The sequence below is a fragment of the Anolis sagrei genome, chromosome 3, assembly GCF_037176765.1.
Source record: "Anolis sagrei isolate rAnoSag1 chromosome 3, rAnoSag1.mat, whole genome shotgun sequence".
NCBI classification, from domain to species: Eukaryota; Metazoa; Chordata; class Lepidosauria; order Squamata; family Dactyloidae; genus Anolis; species Anolis sagrei.
In genome coordinates, this window is record NC_090023.1 from 199938986 (window position 1) to 199956888 (window position 17903).

Below are 17903 nucleotides of genomic sequence, written 5' to 3' on the forward strand. Positions count from 1 at the left end.
CTTCTGTTATGCAGGAACACACAATCAAAGCCCCCTCAACTGATGGCCATCCATAGGAGAGCAAGAGAGAGAGGGATAAGAGGGCCATCCAGTCCAACCTCATCATTCTGCCATATATGAATACACAATCAAAGCACATCCAGCTTCTGCTTAGAAAAAACCAAGTCAGAGGAGGACAGAAAGAAAGATAAGGGTGCCATCCAGTACAACCCCATCATTGTTATGCAGGGACACAATCAAAGCGCACCTGACAGGTGGCCATCCAGATAAGGAGGGGGGGAGAGAGAGATAGAGAAAGATATAAGAGGGTCATCCAATCCAACATCATTCTGTTATACAGGGACAGAATCAAAGCACGCCCGACAAGTGGCCATCCAGAGAAGGAAAGACAGAGAGAAGGGGGCCTTCCAGTCCAACCCCATCCTTCTGTTATGCAGTGACACAATCAAAGCACACCTGACAGATGGCCATCCAGAGGAGGGAGGGAGGAAGAGAGAGATAAAGATAAAGATAAGAGGATCATCCAGTCCAACCCCATCATCTTTGATACAATCAAAGCACTCCTGACAGATGACCCTCCAGAAGAGAAAGAGAAGATTGTAGGAGTTGGAAGAGATCTCCAAGGGCCATCCAGTCCAACCCCATCCATGAATACACAATCAAAGAACCCCCAACAGATGGCCACCCAGATAAGGAGAGAGAGAGGGGGGGGGAGATAAGAGGGCCATCCAGTCCAACCCCATCATTCTGTTATAGAGGGACCCAATCAAAGCACGCTTGACAGGTGGCCATCCAGATAAGGGGGAGAGAGAGAGAGATAAGAGGGCCATCCAGTCTATTATACAGGGACACAATCAAAGCATGCCCGACAGATGGCCACCCAGAGAAGGAGAGCGAGAAGATTGTAGGAGTTGGAAGAGATCCCCTAGGGCGATTCAGTCCAACCCCATCCATGAATACACAATCAAAGCACCCCCGACAGATGGCCACGCAGATAGGGAGAGAGAGAGAAGAGGGCCATCCAGTCCAGCCCCATCATTCTGTTATGCAGGGCACTATCAAAGCATGCCCGACAGATGGCCACCCTGAGAAGGAGAGAGAGAGAGAGTGAGAGTGAGAGAAGATTGGAAGAGATGGAAGAGATCCCCATAGACCATCCAGACCAACCCCATCATTCTGCCATGCATGGACACAGGCATGTAGCCAGGGGGGGGGCTCGGGGGGCTTCAGCCCCCCCCCCCGAAATTCTCATGGTGGTTCGCGAAAAGGCCTTACTGGTGCATTATTTAAACTGTTATGTTTATTAATATCATGATTTGATCACCATTCTCAATATATCCCATATGTATGGGGGTATTGGGGTAATGATACAAAAGGTTTGCTAGGCTAGACCCTCTTTCACTCAGACTCAGCCCCCCCCCGAAACTCAGCCCCCCCCGAAACCCCCCCTGAAAATTTTTTAGCCCCCCCCGAAACGAAATCCTGGCTACGGGCCTGCATGGACACACAATCAAAGCACACCAGACAGATGGCCATCCAGAGAACGAAAGAGAAACATAAGAGAACCATCCTGTCCAACCTCATCATTCTGTTATGTAGGGATACACAATCAAAGCACCCCCGACAGATGGCCACCCAGAGAAGAAGAGAGAGAAGAGTGTAGGAGTTGGAAGAGATCCCCAAGGGCCACCCAGTCCGACCCCATCCATGAATACACAAGCAAAGCCCCCCCGACAGATGGACCCCCCCCCCCCAGGGGAGAAGGCGAGGGTGCCGTACCGTGGCTGCAGGGCCCCCTCTGGATGGCGATGAGGGCGGGCTGCCCGCGTGCCTCGGCTTGGCGGCTGGCGGCGCGGAGCTGGCAGAGGCTGTCGTAGCTCTTGCCGTCGGAGCCGCAGACGGGTCCCGGGGAGGCGCAGGCGCAGCGTCCGGGCCGGGCCCTCCTGCGCACGGTGGCCGAGGCCGGGGCGCCCCCGGGGGCTCCTTCTCCGGGCGAGAGGACGCAGAGCAGGCCCTCGGCGCAGGGGGGATCCCCTCCGGGCGCCGCCCCGCACGCCTCGCCTTCCTGGGCCGCGCAGATCGGGCAGCAGCCGCAGGCGTCGAGTGCGGGGATGCCGGAGGCGCACTCGGCGGGCAGGTCGGGGCAGCGGGACCGGTCGCAGCGGTCGGGGCAAGCCGTGGCGGGCCGGTCCTCGAAGCGGCGCCCGTACAGCTGGGCCTCCGTCGCCGCGAAGAAGAAGACCACGACGAGGAGGAAGGAGAGGCGCTTCATTTTCAGGAGAAGAGAGAGATGGAGCGCTCGGAGGGCAATCTCTGGGGAAAGAAGAGCTCCGGCGCCGAGCAGGGAAGCGACCCGCTTTTAAACAGAGCGATGGAGGAGGAGGAGGGGGAGGGGACTCGGAGTTATTACACAACCAACCAAATAAGCCAGCCGTCAAGGATTACCCTCAGGGCACGCTTTCCTCCTTCTTCCCTCACACACCGCACAGATCCTCCCTCTTTCTTCTTCCCAGACAGGATCAGCGCCTTCTTTTCCTGTTGTTGGCACGCGTTCCTTCGGAAGGCGCTCACACGTTTCTCTTCATCACACTAGAAAAGGAATCCACTTCCAATCCGGTTTCTGCCTCCTGCAGGAGTCTGGGGTTTGTAGTTTAGGGGGGGGGGGCTGCTAAAGGCTTCTCCCTAAACTACAAACCCCAGAATTCTCCAGATTTGAAGTGGATTCATTCTCTAGTGTGATGAGGTCATAGAATCATAGAATCACAGAGTTGGAAGAGACCTCATGGGCCATCCAGTCCAACCCCCTGCCAAGAAGCAGGAATATTGTATTCAAATCACCCCTGACAGATGGCCATCCAGCCTCTAGAATCATAGAATCCTATTTATTTATTTGTTTACCTTACTTATATACTGCTGTTCTCAGCCCGAAGGCGACTCACAGCGGTTCACAACAAATACGAACAGCAAAAATTCAGTGCTACAGTATAGAAACAGTTAACAACCTAACACATTACACAATTAATAAACAGTTACTACAATACCCATTCACTGTCGTCTCATCATCAAAAACATGTTCCTATTTATTTATTTACTTTACTTGTATACCGCAGTTTCTCAGCCCAACAGGCGACTCAACGCGGTTTACAACAAGGATAAGAATCAATCAACGATATACAATTTAAAACCATAAAAGCATAATATACAATATTGACACAACAATAGACAACACAATTCATCTCATAACTAGAGTCGTGATCCAATCCGTCGTCCAAATTTCCATTCCTGTAATCATCACATTCATTGCACTGTTTAACCGAATGCCCGTTCAAACATCCAAGTTTTGTAATCTTCCTAGACTTTGAAGACACCTCATGGGCCATCCGGACCAACCCCCTGCCAAGAAGCAGGAATATTGCATTCAAATCACCCCTGACAGATGGCCATCCAGCCTCTAGAATCAGAGAATCATAGAATCAAAGAGTTGGAAAAGACCTCATGGGCCATCCATTCCAATCCCCTGCCAAGAAGCAGGAATATTGCATTCAAAACACCCCTGACAGATGGCCATCCAGCCTCTGTTTAAAAGCTTCCAAAGAAGGCGCCTCCACCACACTCTGGGGCAGAGAGTTCCACTGCTGAACAGCTCTCACAGTCAGGAAGTTCTTCCTCATGTTCAGATGGAATCGCCTCTCTTGTAGTTTGAAGCCATTGCTCCGCATCCTAGTCTCCAGGGAAGCAGAAAACAAGCTTTCTCCCTCCTTCCTGTGGCTTCCTCTCACGTATTTATACATGGGTTGTTGTAGTTTTTTTCGGGCTATATGACCATGGTCTAGAGGCATTCTCTCCTGACGTTTCGCCTGCATCTATGGCAAGCATCCTCAGAGGTAGTGAGGTCTGTTGGAACTGGGAAAAAAGGGGTTTATATATCTGTGGAATGACCAGGGTGAGACAAAGGGCTCTTGTCTGCTGGAGCTAGGTGTGAATGTTTCAACTGACCACCTTGATTAGCATATAATGATGTTCTGTCGCGACTGGGTCCAAACAAAATGTCTTTATTCTACAGGATGCACACTTTAAACCCAGTGGGAAGCCGGGGTGCCCGAAGAGAGATTGTTAGAGACTTCCAGAAGTAATGGGCTTTAGAGTCTTTAAAAGTACAACAAAGTCTTTATTAAGGAACAAATCTTCAAACAACTTCAAGGCTTTACTATTCAAGTCTTTAAGAGACTGGCACTAACTTGGTTTGACTGTACTATCTCAGCATAAGGAAGAACTCTTTATAATCCCTCCCAGGCCGCTTTCTATCTATGCCTAGTCGGCGTGGGTACTGCTACCGAAATCCATGTGCGTCTGGGTATCGAGCAGACCTTACCGGCTGAGGCTTGAAGATATAGCAGCTGGAGTTCCGTTGTTCTGTAATGCTGTCCTGTGGAAACTTCAGGGCTGTTTTCCTCCTCTGGTGCTGTGAGGCTGAGAGGTTGTGAGCTCTCAGCCAGAGCCTTTGGGACCTTTTCCTTCCGTTTCCCTGGAACTGGATAGTCAGTTTGGACCCCGGATGGTCTGTTTCTATTTCCCCGAATGACTTTGAGGAATGAAGCCTTTCCTACGGGACAAACTGATATGCGTCCTATAGGCTGGCTTCCTTGTGTGACTGCCTGAAAAATGGCCCCTTCCCTCCAAAAAACCCAGAGAGGGGCGGGACCAGGGATCCTAACTATTATTGACAGGTGGCTTGCCCTATGAATGCAGCCAAAGGAAGCCACCTATCTGCAAAGTCCCTGCAATTTAGGACTATGAACAAACACTCAGTGCAAAACACAAAATTGGAGCCCCTGGAACACCCGTTCCAGAACAAATGGCCTGACATTGCCTAGAGCAAACTTTTGTTGAGAGGTGATTAGATGTCCTTGTTTGTTTCCTCTGTTGTTGTTGTGCTGTTGTAATTTTAGAGTTTTTAATACTGGTAGCCAGATTTTGTTCATTTTCATGGTTTCTTCCTTTCTGTTGAAATTGTCCACATGCTTGTGGATTTCAATGGCTTCTCTGTGTAGTCTGACATGGTGGTTGTGAGAGTGGTCCAGCATTTCTGCGTTCTCAAATAAAATGCTGTGTCCAGGTTGGTTCATCAGGTGCTCTGCTATGGCTGACTTCTCTGGTTGAAGTATTTATATGTTGGATAAAGGAGACTCTACTGTAATAATATAACAATTGTATATTATAGTAGCCGTCCCCTGCCACGCATTGTATATGTGTTTTGTGTGTATATATATGTATATATGTGTCTGTTTGCATATATATGTGGTTTTGCACATGCGTTGTAATGTATTTTTTATCTGAGGGCTTTCAACGTTCTTCTGCGGTGTTTTTCAGTGTTTTTATGAGTGATAGTCACTTTTTGGCCTGATAGGTACATTGTATCCAAATTTGGTGTCAATTCATCCAGTGGTTGTTGAGTTATGTTAATTCCACAAATGAACAATAGATTTTTATTTATATAGATAAAGCCCCGTCCCCCCGTGCCACTCCCATTACCTTCAGTCTGCATGGCAGATAAAGCAATGGGAATTGTCATTTAGTAACATCTGGAAACCCAAACTGGGTAAAAACTAAAGAGCACTGACCACCAGGGGTGGCTCGTCCATTACGCGAAGTAAGCAGTCGCAGAACACTTTTTTTTGCCAGGGGCGCAGAGGCGCCTCTGTAAATGCCCCTCGACTGCCACTTGAGGAGCGCCCCCTCAGCTCACAACAGCCCTAGCAGTCCGCAGCCCTAGCAGTATCTATCCCAAATAGATACTGTACCATGTCCACAGAGGGCACAGGTAACAAGTATTTGAGGGAACTCCTAGGTTGTGGTGGCTAGAGTTGTTTTTGAAGCCACTAAAATTGTCCCTTGTTTAAAGCAAAGATCATAGGAAGAAGTATTGTGTATCTCTGGAAATAAGTATCATATTTGTCTCAGAGGCATTATTATAGTGGAGTGGGCAATACTTTGAACCCAAGCATCACAATCCTGTAAGCATAACCAGAATGGCACCTTGTTTTTGTCTTGTTCACAAGTACAGTCACACACTTATTCCTCACAAAGTTACTTACATTGTGTATATGCACCTTCAAGTTGCATGTTGATTTATGATGGCCCTATGAATTTCATGAGTTATTCTTACACAAAACATATTCAAGAGGTGATTTTGACAGTTCCTTTCTCTGAAATATAGGCTTCAGCACCTGGCATTTGTTGGCAGTCTCCCATCAAACTACAAATCAGGGCTGAACCTGCTTAGCTGCCAAGATCAGACAGTCTGGTGCCTTCTAGACATTATAAAATGGCAACATATTTGTTTTAGGAACATAGCTTGGGGTTGGCTTGTTAAAACTCTGCCTGTTCAATGTTAACTTTAGCAGAATCTTTGCATTTGTTGCCATAATTTGCTCTTGCATTCCCAAATTGAAACATTTGTGCAGCATAAGGTCACTGCTGTGCTGGCAGTGAAGTCAGCGCATTCTGTCCTAAACACTGATTTTCTGGCAAGTTTCAAATTTCTGGGACGAGGAAAAGCAATCTCTTTGTCCTAAAAATGCCTCCTTGTGCTGTCTTAATACATTTACAGTCATCAGAAAAGAAAAGGGCAAGAACTGAACTGGCTTGCTTTTATCAGGCAGTAGATAAAAGGGTACCTTCCTGACACCCAAGCCCACATTTTCAAACAACACATGGAGGCTTCTGCTTACTTACAAAGAGTCTTCCCTTTGTGAACTCAGTCATGACTCCACACTACCATTAAAACCCACAAAGGGAAACATTTTTCCACACTATCTCTTAAAACTATGAGGCAAATCAATAAATTTTACTGCTGAGTGTGGAATTAGATCTATTCAAAGCTTTTTACTACTAAATATTATTGCCTCCTGGACAGGACACAATGTTGGTCATCAGGAACATGTTTTCAGCACTATGCAAATGTTGACCTTCTTTTAAAAGGGGAATTCAATTCACAACCAGTCTATCATACCTTAAACCAATCAGCAGCCAAAATGTAAGCTTTGGTGAGCAATCAAGGACAATCTTTGACTCACCCTTGTTTTTCCCCAATTGTTAAATCAGGCTGGGGGCATGAAAATGTAGCCTTTGGCTCTGGAAATTAAGGGCCCTTCCACACAACCCTCTATCTCAGAATATCAAGGCAGAAAATCCCACAATATCTGCTTTGAACTGGGTTGTCTGAGTCCACAGAAAATGTGGCATTTCCTGCCTTGATATTGTGGGATATAGAGCTGTGTAGAAGGGCTCTACATAGCTCTATATCCCACAATATATAAAGGAACAAAACACCATTATTTTTCCCAAGTAAAATCTTGCAAAAATCTTTGTGCATTCTGGTCTTTGAAAGCCAAGACATAATTCTGTTTCAAACCCAAACTCCACAATAAAAAGAGGGATAGGGAAATTGAAGTCTTATGCACCTCTCCCTTTTCTTACTTGAGTCCCATGAAGAAATGAGTTGGTCTAAAATAGTAACCTTTAACCATTCCAATAGATCTCCAGCTAGATCCCACTATTTTCAGCTCTCTGGTTCCTATTTCTTACACCAGAACTGTGCTCTGCCTTTTCTCCAAAACTCCCAGCGCAATTTGTTATCTTTACATCAAGAGACATCAACTGACATCCCTCACCTATGCTGACTAGTGTTGCTGGAAAATGCACTGCAACATCAGAAAGGTCTGAAGTTGCTCATTCTTGCTTTAAACTCCGAAACATTGACGTGAAACTTACTTCCCATATTCTATCTGTAATAAAATCAGAAACTTGTCTTTGACTCCCATTTCTATATCTACTTTTCTTCTAACTGAACCACTCCTTCCTAATTCTGCACCGTTGCCCCAGAGTTGTGATTCCTTCCATAACTCTCATATTAGGAGCCTAAATACTGTACAGGCACCAGATCCAATCAGATCTTGAAAGCTAAGCAAGGTTAGTCCTTGAAGTGGGAGCAACCAATGGATGCCAGTTGTGGAAAGTTATATTTCAGAGGAAGGAATCAGCAAAATCATCTCTACTCCTTGCATTAGAAAATCCAATAAAATTAATAGGCAGTTTGTAGGCAAATACACACAAACATCTAAATTTAATTTCTGAATTCAGAAGAGTGGGACAAACTTCTTGCTTCTCTACACTTGCAATTTAGTCTCTCTCTTCTGCTAGTTTCCCTTTGTCTGTCTTCCTATCATCATGCAACATCAAACCATTCTTCCTGCTGAGTGAATCAATTTACTAATTCTTATCTAGTTTGACTGTAGTAGGAACAAAGTTTTTACAGTCTTCTTCCTTGAATTAATCAACTCATCAATGCAAGGAAGTTTGCAACTATCCAGCTACTGTTTGTCGTAAACAATAAGTTTTCATCCCATGTAGATTTTGCATTATAAGGCCCTCCTTTCACCAGTGATAATACCTCTTTCTTTGCTAATATTTAAAGTATCACAACTTGTTTCTGCTCTAAGCATTAATTTGAAGCCTCAGGATATATATAAGCATAGCTCAGATCTTTCTGTTCCTGCATCATTACTCTCCCCTTTCCACTATTGGATCCCAATTGATTCATCTCAGGGTTGTTGATTCATTCTCAGTTTCTGTCTTTATCCATTTCATTATACAGAATAGTGAGGAAGACAAGTGTTGTTTGAACAGATCGACCTTATTAATTAGGGTTATTATACAAATCTGTGCATTATTCTATATTATATTTGTGTCAACTGTGGGCCCCCTGTCCATTTAAAAGATGGGTAGTATGAAAGGATCATTGGACTAAAGACAACAAAGTTTTCACAGGACTATTTGTTTATTTTTTAAGAAACGTCATTTCGGTTTCTGTGAATCCAAGAGGGAAGAACAAAATATGGTATGCAAAAACATTTTTTGACTCTAAACACTATCTTTTGAGGTGCACTAAATGTAGTAGTCTGATAGGATTCTTATGTTTTGTCATAGAAGTCAATTTATTAACAAATGTGACATTTACAGAAAACACCACAGGTTCTAAAATAATTTAACAATTTTCATCCATTTTATATAAAAATGTACTGATAAATAAGAGACCCTGACAATTTATCAACCACAAACATTTTCCACACTATTCAACTAAGAATTTTGATTTTAACTCATAAAGGGCACTGCTTTGTTTCTGATTCATTATTGAAAACTGGCAATATCAAAACAAGATTAACATGCAGTGTGTGGAAACTGTACCAGAACCAAGAACTTTAATACTACATCATCAAGGTATGGCAAAACAAACATTCCAATTCTGTTTCTCCCACAAAGTACATATTTATGAAAAATAAGGTTTCATATACCTATTGGCTAAGTTTGTTACAAGTTAAAATATATTGTACTAAACTAGACTTATCATAACATTCAACCTATTAGATCACAATTAACTGAGAAGGCAAATAAGTGTAATTTACAAACACTGCTTGTAAATGTTTAGCTTATGGTTAAGAAATGTAAAGGTGCTGCTATACTGAATCAATCTGAAACAGGATCATGACAGTTTGGCATTGTACTGCTCTATCTTCAGGCTTTGTCCATGCTAACATTCTTTTTCTATTTCAATTTTGACTCGTGAAAGACCAAAAATGTATTTATTTTTGTATACAAATTCTTTCCCTTTCCCAAGATACTGTTTTTTCTTCATCAGCATGTTGAATTTGCACCCATTGCTTTTCAGTAAATAAATAAATTCTGGAAAGTAAAGAAAAGGTAAAAGTTTAATGAAATAAAGGTTCACTATTCCGATGGTGGAAATCTATGATCCAAATTTCTAGCATGCTAGAAGACAAAATGAGCAGTTATATGGGCAAAAATGGTAGAAATTCACAAAAAATAAAACATAATTAACAAAAGAGGTCAATGGTCTAAGAAAAAGCAAGAATAAGTCTATACCAAGAAGGTAAAACACTTGCAGCTCTTTGTCATAATTCTGCAAGTAAAACGGAAAAAGAAAACTGGAGGGTAATATTTTACAAGCTCAGGCACAGAACAAGTCCCCCCTATTAAATATCAGCAGCACCTTTGTGTCGACGTAGCCTTAGATCAGTGGTTATCAACCTGTGGGTTCCCAGGTGTTTTGGCCTACAACTCCCAAAAGGAAGAACTTCCTAACTGTGAGAGCTGTTCAACAGTGGAACTCTCTGCCCCAAAGTGTGGTGGAGGTTCCTTCTTTGGAGGCTTTTAAGCAGAGGCTGGATGGCCACATGTCGGGGGTGCTCTGAATTCAATTTTCCTGCTTCTTGGCAGGGGGTTGGACTGGATGGCCCACGAGATCTCTTCCAATTCAATGATTCTATGATCCTAGCCAGTTTACCAGCTGTTAGGATTTCTGGGAGTAGAAGGTCAAAAAATCTGGAGATCCACAGGTTGAGAACCACTGTAGATGAAAATATTTTTTCGGTAAAGATATTGCTGCACTTCAGAAACTTTTTGGCTCAGGTGGAGGGAATGCCTAGCTCTCCAGATTATTATTAGACTTCATACCCATCATCTATTGCCATTGGCTATGCTGGCTGATGGGAAAACCTGGAGAGTCCGTATGTTTTTCACCTTTGAATTAGCTGGGCAGTTAGGACAAAATGAGGAATCTGCCTACATCTGAAACCTTAATAAACAAACCAATAAGATTATGATGATGAGAACCTTGAGTAAGCTGGAAGTTGGGTTTCTCTGTGAAGACAGGAGCTGGATCACAAGTGTTACTCTACTTCTTTATCTCTCTCTATATTGCATTCAAAGGAGATGCCTGCTAGACATTAGATGTAGTGAAAGAATTTCCCTGAAGCCATTAAATGGCATGGAGGTTAACATTCCTGTAGTGCTTGCTCTAGAAAGAAAAGACTGTCCAATTCTGAGCAAGTTTAAGCAATTAGGACGGCAATCTGATTATTGTTTATTTTGAAAATAATTCTAGCTGTTGCTTTAAGTTGATAGCCTACACAATCAAAGCCCAGTGCCCATAAAACCAACGAAATTCTAGTGGCCCTTGAACCACTGCTTTCTGCCAATGAGGTTTTAGACCTGGGACGGCTGAATGTCAGCAGCATCTTGAATATGTGGAAAGAGCCCTCTCACTGAGATGGTATAGAAAGCAGGGGAGGAAACCTTCGCCACTATGGAAATAACATGAATATGACAACAGGCCACAGTTTTGAATAAGGCTAAAATAACATCTCACACAATTTCCTTTCTAAATTATTACTTTTTTTAAAAAAGAAATTTACATCAATACAACATAACCCATTTGCTGTTTGTGTTACTAATTTTCACTCAGATTTCTCATACATTTCTTTTGTTTCCTGTTTGTCAAGTATTACAAACACAAGATTTTAATTAATTTGAGTACTAAAAGCTGGAAAATCTAAATTGCATAAAGCAGCATTGTGTAAAAATTTGGGGTTTTTGATTAAAGCAAACATTTTCACAACCGAACAAATAGTGAATGCTCATTCTGATCATGCATTCCAACATCAGCTTCACATATCCTTTGATCACCAAAACCCCCAAGGAGATATCCAGTTTACCTGCTGATAAATATGCTGAGCTACAAGATGAAAAGCAAATTCACTTTAAGGTTCAAAACCAAAAAAGCAAAATTCATTATCTATCTAACCCCCAAACATTTAACACATCATGAAGAAAGAACCCACAGGCACTTTTAATAAATTTAGTGCAGCAAAAGTTACAGGCCACAATTGCATTACTGAACATTCAGTACCTCTTAACAGAATGAAACAATTTTGTTCAGTTTTTAATGATTCAACTATAAAATGGAAATCATTTACAACACACTGGGAAAAAAAGGATCACACAAAAGAAAAAAACTTAGACAATAGTTTTAAGCATTTAATTTTTTTTCAAAGCCTAATATAAAATACTTTTAGACAAACCTTTAGAAGATTTAGTAGTCCAGTTTCCCTTCTCCCTACTTAAAAAAAATCCATATAACATCCTTATTTATTGGTGGTCCATTAATATCCAAATGTGCAAAAGTTACAATTCACTTTTAAGGAGTGCATCAAAAATAGGCTTAATATTCAAAATAGCTGTATTACTCTTATGTAAGTTTCACAGCACCAAATACTGGGAATTCTAAAGGAGTTGGACTCTCTAGAAAAAGGGCAGTGATTTACAGAGCAACTACGAAAGAGTCCCAATTAAGTCAACACATTTCTGTCAGTGTCAAGTGATCTTTAGGGATTCTTTTCTCACACATAGAGATACGCACTTCATGTAAATTAACATATATTGTCTGTAATGTCTGAAATGCAGCAAACCCCTCTGTCATTTTGCAACTACACATGCAGATTATATAGTGGCTCGTAAATCTGCGTATTGACTACAAGAAAAACACTCCTCATTTCAGACACTGCAGCAACAGTTTGCTTGCTTTTTATAAAACCTCTCTTTGCATAGGAAAAGTGCATTAGGTCACCAACAGATACACTACGTTTCTGTGATCCTGTAAAAACAGAGGCTGCATCCCCCATCTATTTAGAAGCCTGAACGGCTCAGCTGATATTTTTAGGGGAAAATGCCAATTTGCACATCAGCCTGATTTACAGAATTAAATAACATATCACATATAATTTAGTCATAGGATGACATTTCTTTTATTATAGCTTTAAGATGCTACTCAATTTTGCAAATCTGAATTAAGATCAGCTGGCACCTTGCTTATCAACAACATTTATTTTGTTAATCTTGGCCCCTGTTTGTTAAAGATTTGTCTTCTGGCTGCAGAGAAAGCAAAAGGCCTGCTCTGATAATCAGTGGAAGGCATTATATGACTATCAAAACATACACAGAGTTGAATGTATGCACACATACAGGTCTACATAAGCAACATCCCATTGTTTATTCTTTCATCCCACAGTCATCTTTGGCTAAAGTCTGAGCAAGGAAATTCAAGGACCAAAAACAAATGCATCATTTTCCCCAAATTCTTCCATTATTACACATCACTGACTGGAAGGCTTGCATCATCCAGATCCACTGGGCCTGGATCCTGTTCCTGAGTGCCATTTTTATTCTGAGGTTCCACCAGGCCCTGTACAGTCACTTTGGAAGCTGGGTCTCCTGAAGAGAAAGCCTGGATCTTGATGTTCCCTGGCTTGGCCTTCGTAAAAGATTCGTGAAATCGTCGCTTCTCCATGCCGGGGGGCTTGCTGTTAAGGTTTTGGACCATACTGGAGTTGCTGTGAGTGGTTGTGGAATGTGAGGTTGCTGTGGCTGTTTCTGCAGAACAGCTGGATTCGGAAGTATAGTTGGAATGCTCCTGCAAAGGAGAAGGGCTTGTCAGATGCAATGGGTCATTTACTGAATGTTAACAACTCATGTCAGACTTGTATCACTGCAAAACAAAACAAAACAAAAATCAAAAGGGAAAAGCAAAGCCTAACAGCATAAAGCAGATGTTGGTCCAACCCAGCACAATGTTAAGACCGTGAATTTACAGCACTATGTGATGACAGACTGAAGCAGCCAAGTAAAATCCATAAAGTTTAGCATGGCATTGTTTGAAGTTTATTAGCATAACCTGACTTTTAATTCAATAAGTAAATTTATTTTGCACGGAGACATTATGGAAGACATAGTTTAAAAATCTGCAATTGCGCAGAAAAATGTTTGTTTACTCAAAAACAATTCCAGAAACTAGTCCCAAAAGTGCAGGCAAAGTGTATTCACATTCAAAAAAGAAGCACAATAGAATCCCTCAATATTTGCTGAATTACCAAACTTAATGTATTTTCCTTTTTTGTTGATTATATACCTATTGCTGTCTTGGTAAACTGAACCACTGTGCATCATACCTTAATTCCTTAGACTGTATTTTCTGAATACAAGAGATCTAATGTGTGAACTTCTACATTTTAAAGGTATTGTTCTTGAGTTTAACAAGAATAGATTTATAACCTAAGCATATCCTTAACTAGCCTACATTTGCATAACATTACCAAGGACAAGCAGCTTGCTGGTGTATCCTGCTTGACTATTCCCATTTGTAACATATTTGTATTTTTAGTCACTTGAAGGAGAAAGAATCCAAAGTGGTCAAGGTCCACATATCATAATTTTAAAAATCCCAAGAAGCAAATTTCTGTACTTTGTTTAGCAGCTTCCATTTGCAATTCTCACTATCATGCAGCGTTTCTACAAGAAACCTGAGTTCTTTATATCCTTGGTTTACCCAATAACATAAATGTGCTTATTACCTTCTACAGAGATAACATTCTTTCAAATGCTAAACTATAAATTGTACATCCTACTAAACACAATTATTCAACATTAAATCCTCAACCAAATTCTGTTCAAAAAGTATGCTTTCGGACAGGAGTAGAAAGTACAGCTACTTGTGGCTACAACCATATTTTTGCTGCCTCTCCAACTTCTCAAACTTCATTTGTTACAAAAATTTATACATATCAAAAATAACTTGAAAATACAAAATGCACTCCATTTGGAATTATGTTTCCTCTTTAAATACTCTTTCCCAGCCCAGGTCCCCTAGAATTCCCTTTTATTGCATGTGTGGCAAAAACATCTTGGAGTATGAACGAGAAGTAGAGTTTTCAGCTGAAAAACCGATGCAAAGGTGGCCTTTATTCCTGACTATCCCTGCTTTAAGACATCTGTGAAACAACATCGGCAGCATTGGCACAGCAAATCAGCCAAAAGGTTATCAAATATAATCAAGGCTTGAATTTGCTAAGCTGTTTCACAGTGTCAGTCAATTTTATTCAATTCATTTTTATCCAACAACTCTTGAGTATTGAAAGACCTTTCTTAATGTGGATCTGAAAACAAAATCAGGAGTCAGAATGCCTAGCACTATCCACAACTGACCCTGTATCATGACAAGATAGCAATTCCATGCCATCAGGACATCACAGTAAGGTACAACTGGGATCTTTCCGATGAGGGAATTATTGTTGTATGTCTCCCAAGTCATTTCCAACTTTTAGTAATGCTATCATATGGCTTTCTTGCCAAAATTTGTTCAAGTGAGGAAAGGCTGCCTTTGGCTTATATTGAAGCTGAGTAAGTATAACTTCCCCAAGCTCACCCAGTAGGTTTTCATGGTTGAATGAGGACTTGAAAATTTGATCTCCAGAATCTTATTCCACTGTCCATAATGCCACACCATCTCTAATGAGGGGCTATATCATATTGCTTCCCTATTCCAATTTCTTATTCCCAAAACATTCATTCTCTTCCTTTGAAAATGATGAAATGCCTTTTCCAGAATATTACCTCAACAATACACATTGATGTTGAAGTTGTTGCCTTCTACAGTATTATGCTCCAATGTTTGTACAAGCACCAATGCTCAAGGACTGTTACAACAAATCATGCCAGGATATCAAATATCTTGTAGGAGAAGCAATTTCATTACATTAACTTCTACTACAAGGTAAAATTAGACTCTCTTGTGGCAACTGCTATAAAGCTAATTTAATGAATGGAGCCCTACAATTTGCAAAGCTTGGATTGTAACTATAATATGGCAATTTTCTACAATACAAACAATTGCTGAAAATTATTACTGCAAAATATATCCTCTATAGAGCTGTTTTATATGACTTCTCAGAAGACACTACAATGATCAGTAGTATATTTAGAGCTAAGCCACAAGTAATAAACACAAGAATCATTTAAGGAAGAAGGAAAGAAGCTAAAGCACGTCAGATTCATTTTGGAGTGGTAACCTGCCCAAAAAACAAGTGTGCTAAAATGCAAAAAAAGATTGAATTCCAAACAGAAGTGAATAAATTTTAAATACAAAAACTGAATCTATAAAAAGCTTCTTTTCTAAAGTGAATACTATGTAAGCATTTTGATAAAGTTTTGATCAAAGCCCAAGTGGGACCAGCAGTAGGACAAATAGTACATGTTGTGATCAACACTTGTGTAACAAGGTATACATTTTGCTATGCCTAGCCATTTAAACAGTAAAAAAGTAATATTCATTGTATTATTTTTTTAACAAACAGATTGCAAGCTGTAACAGACCCTACATCTTGTCTAACCATACCATGCATATCTATAATGAAAGCCATGCAAATCAGTCCAGGATATTTTCCTTAGTGTGCACACTTTACATGCACACATACCAGCTATTAGGATCTCACAAGCTTTTAGTTAGCTGTGTTTCAAAAATGATAAAATGGAAATATGAACTCTCATGCAAAATCAGGCCAAGTTTAGGTTCTATTTACATAGATGTTTACTACTAAAGCTTTTGTATTCAGTAAAATAAGCACACTGGAAATATGAATAGAAATTTTAGCACTATGAGTATGTTACCATTCGCAGTGTATCTTATTTAGAAGGAAACATTTAAATAGAGCAAACCTGATGGCCAATGAGAATTATTCTGGAATTGAGTAATTCCACAGTGATTGTAATCAACAGAAGAAACCACAAGATTGACCTCATTATCTTGCATTGTGTTAATAAAGGCTTTTAAATTTCAGCTCTCGGTTAAGGTGGCAAGTTTACATGAGAGCCCACATACATGCTGCATTCACCAGTTCTTGATGTATACCTCTGTATACAAGGATTCGACAGCCTTCTGGCCTGCCGCATCTGGAACACAGTGCAAAGCTAAGATTAGAGTAACCTAAACTTAAAAAGAGGAGGGAAAGAGAGACAGAGACTGAGAAGGGAAAACAAATACTTCAGACAGTCACTAGCAGAGTAATCAGAAAGATTATACGCAAGGAGACACACACACATAGGAAAATCCCTTCTTGATAAGCTTCTCTCACCCAGAAAACATTTATTCCCAAACAGAGCCTCAACTGTGTGGTGGCAACTTAGTGAATCTGCTGTGATTTCCTTGCAAAATGAAGTGAAGAGTAAACTGTTTTAGCAAAACAATCAGTCTTATTAAGACTATGCCTCTAATACAGAAAAATTAAAATTTCGGATATATTAAAAAAAATATCCTGCAAAACATGAATCACAAATCATTGTTAGAAAATTATACACTACAATGCCACAAATTACAGCATGCAATACTATGTTGAGAAATTCTAAATTTGCTTTCTACTGGATACTTCTGCTACAGGGCTATTGACATCTGTCATTACAGTAAACACTTAGGCCTGCAGAGAAGCTACATCAACATCTATAAAACGCCATCTGTTCAATGGGGCCTACTTTAGCTGGGACAGACAACAGGATTCAGATGTCAACTTGGTAACTGTAGAATTACTATCTTAGCTGTCTACCAACAATAATACTTAGAATTAGGTTCCCTAAATACTACACTAAAACCATCACTACAATTACTCTGGTTCTCTGCTAAAAAGAAGGTGAGCCAAAGGAGTTGTGCTGATCTTTCAGGTAAAAAGTTTAGCCAAAATGGTCAAATAATTTAACAGGCTCTATGGTAATTCAGAGTAATAAAAAAAACATAAATAATTCTCAAATCCACCAGTTGTACTTTCTGAAAATTAGGACAATGCAATGCAGACTGGCAACATATAGGGCTAAGACTAAGATTAGCAGCTACATAAAAATGCAAGGTGCACTGCAACCTCTATTGCACACAAAGATGTTACTTCAAATTTAGGATTGACTAGAAAAGCAGACAGACTAAATAATGTCAAACATAAAGAACTCATCATTGTCAAAACACTATGATTTAAACTTTGCTAAAAACATACAGAAGCTGCTGATCTTCCAGGACCCCGCTGTGCTACTATTGCACCAGAAATTGCTTTGATCCAGCTGTGCATGTCTTCAGGGCTATCTGCCTGGAATGATATGAAAAACAACAATATTGTGTCAGTTTAGAGACATACTGATAAACCGTAAGGTTTTAAAATGTGAAAATTCATTAAGGG

At 40.7% G+C, this 17903-nt stretch overlaps 2 protein-coding genes across 8 annotated transcripts in view; both read right to left on the bottom strand.

Annotated features, from left to right (window-relative positions):
* Nucleotides 1-2578, bottom strand: part of HTRA1 (HtrA serine peptidase 1) — a 60780-nt gene extending 58202 nt beyond the window's left edge. The window contains exon 1 of the mRNA XM_060768576.2: nt 1780-2578. Within this exon, the coding sequence (XP_060624559.2) occupies nt 1780-2272 (493 nt within the window). The 5' untranslated portion in view covers nt 2273-2578. The remainder of the gene's footprint in view (nt 1-1779) is intronic.
* Nucleotides 2579-11881: 9303 nt separating this feature from the next.
* PLEKHA1 (pleckstrin homology domain containing A1) overlaps nt 11882-17903 on the bottom strand; it is a 49093-nt gene continuing 43071 nt past the window's right edge. For 2 of the 7 annotated variants that reach the window (XM_060768568.2, XM_060768569.2), the window contains 2 exons: nt 17724-17813; nt 11882-13327 (listed from right to left, as the gene is read on the bottom strand). In XM_060768568.2, the coding sequence (XP_060624551.2) occupies nt 13004-13327; nt 17724-17813 (414 nt within the window). In that variant the 3' untranslated portion in view covers nt 11882-13003. Of the gene's footprint in view, nt 13403-16567; nt 16639-17723; nt 17814-17903 lie in introns of all 7 variants that reach the window. The other 5 variants (XM_060768571.2, XM_060768570.2, XM_060768574.2 and 2 more) reach the window with 5 other exon arrangements.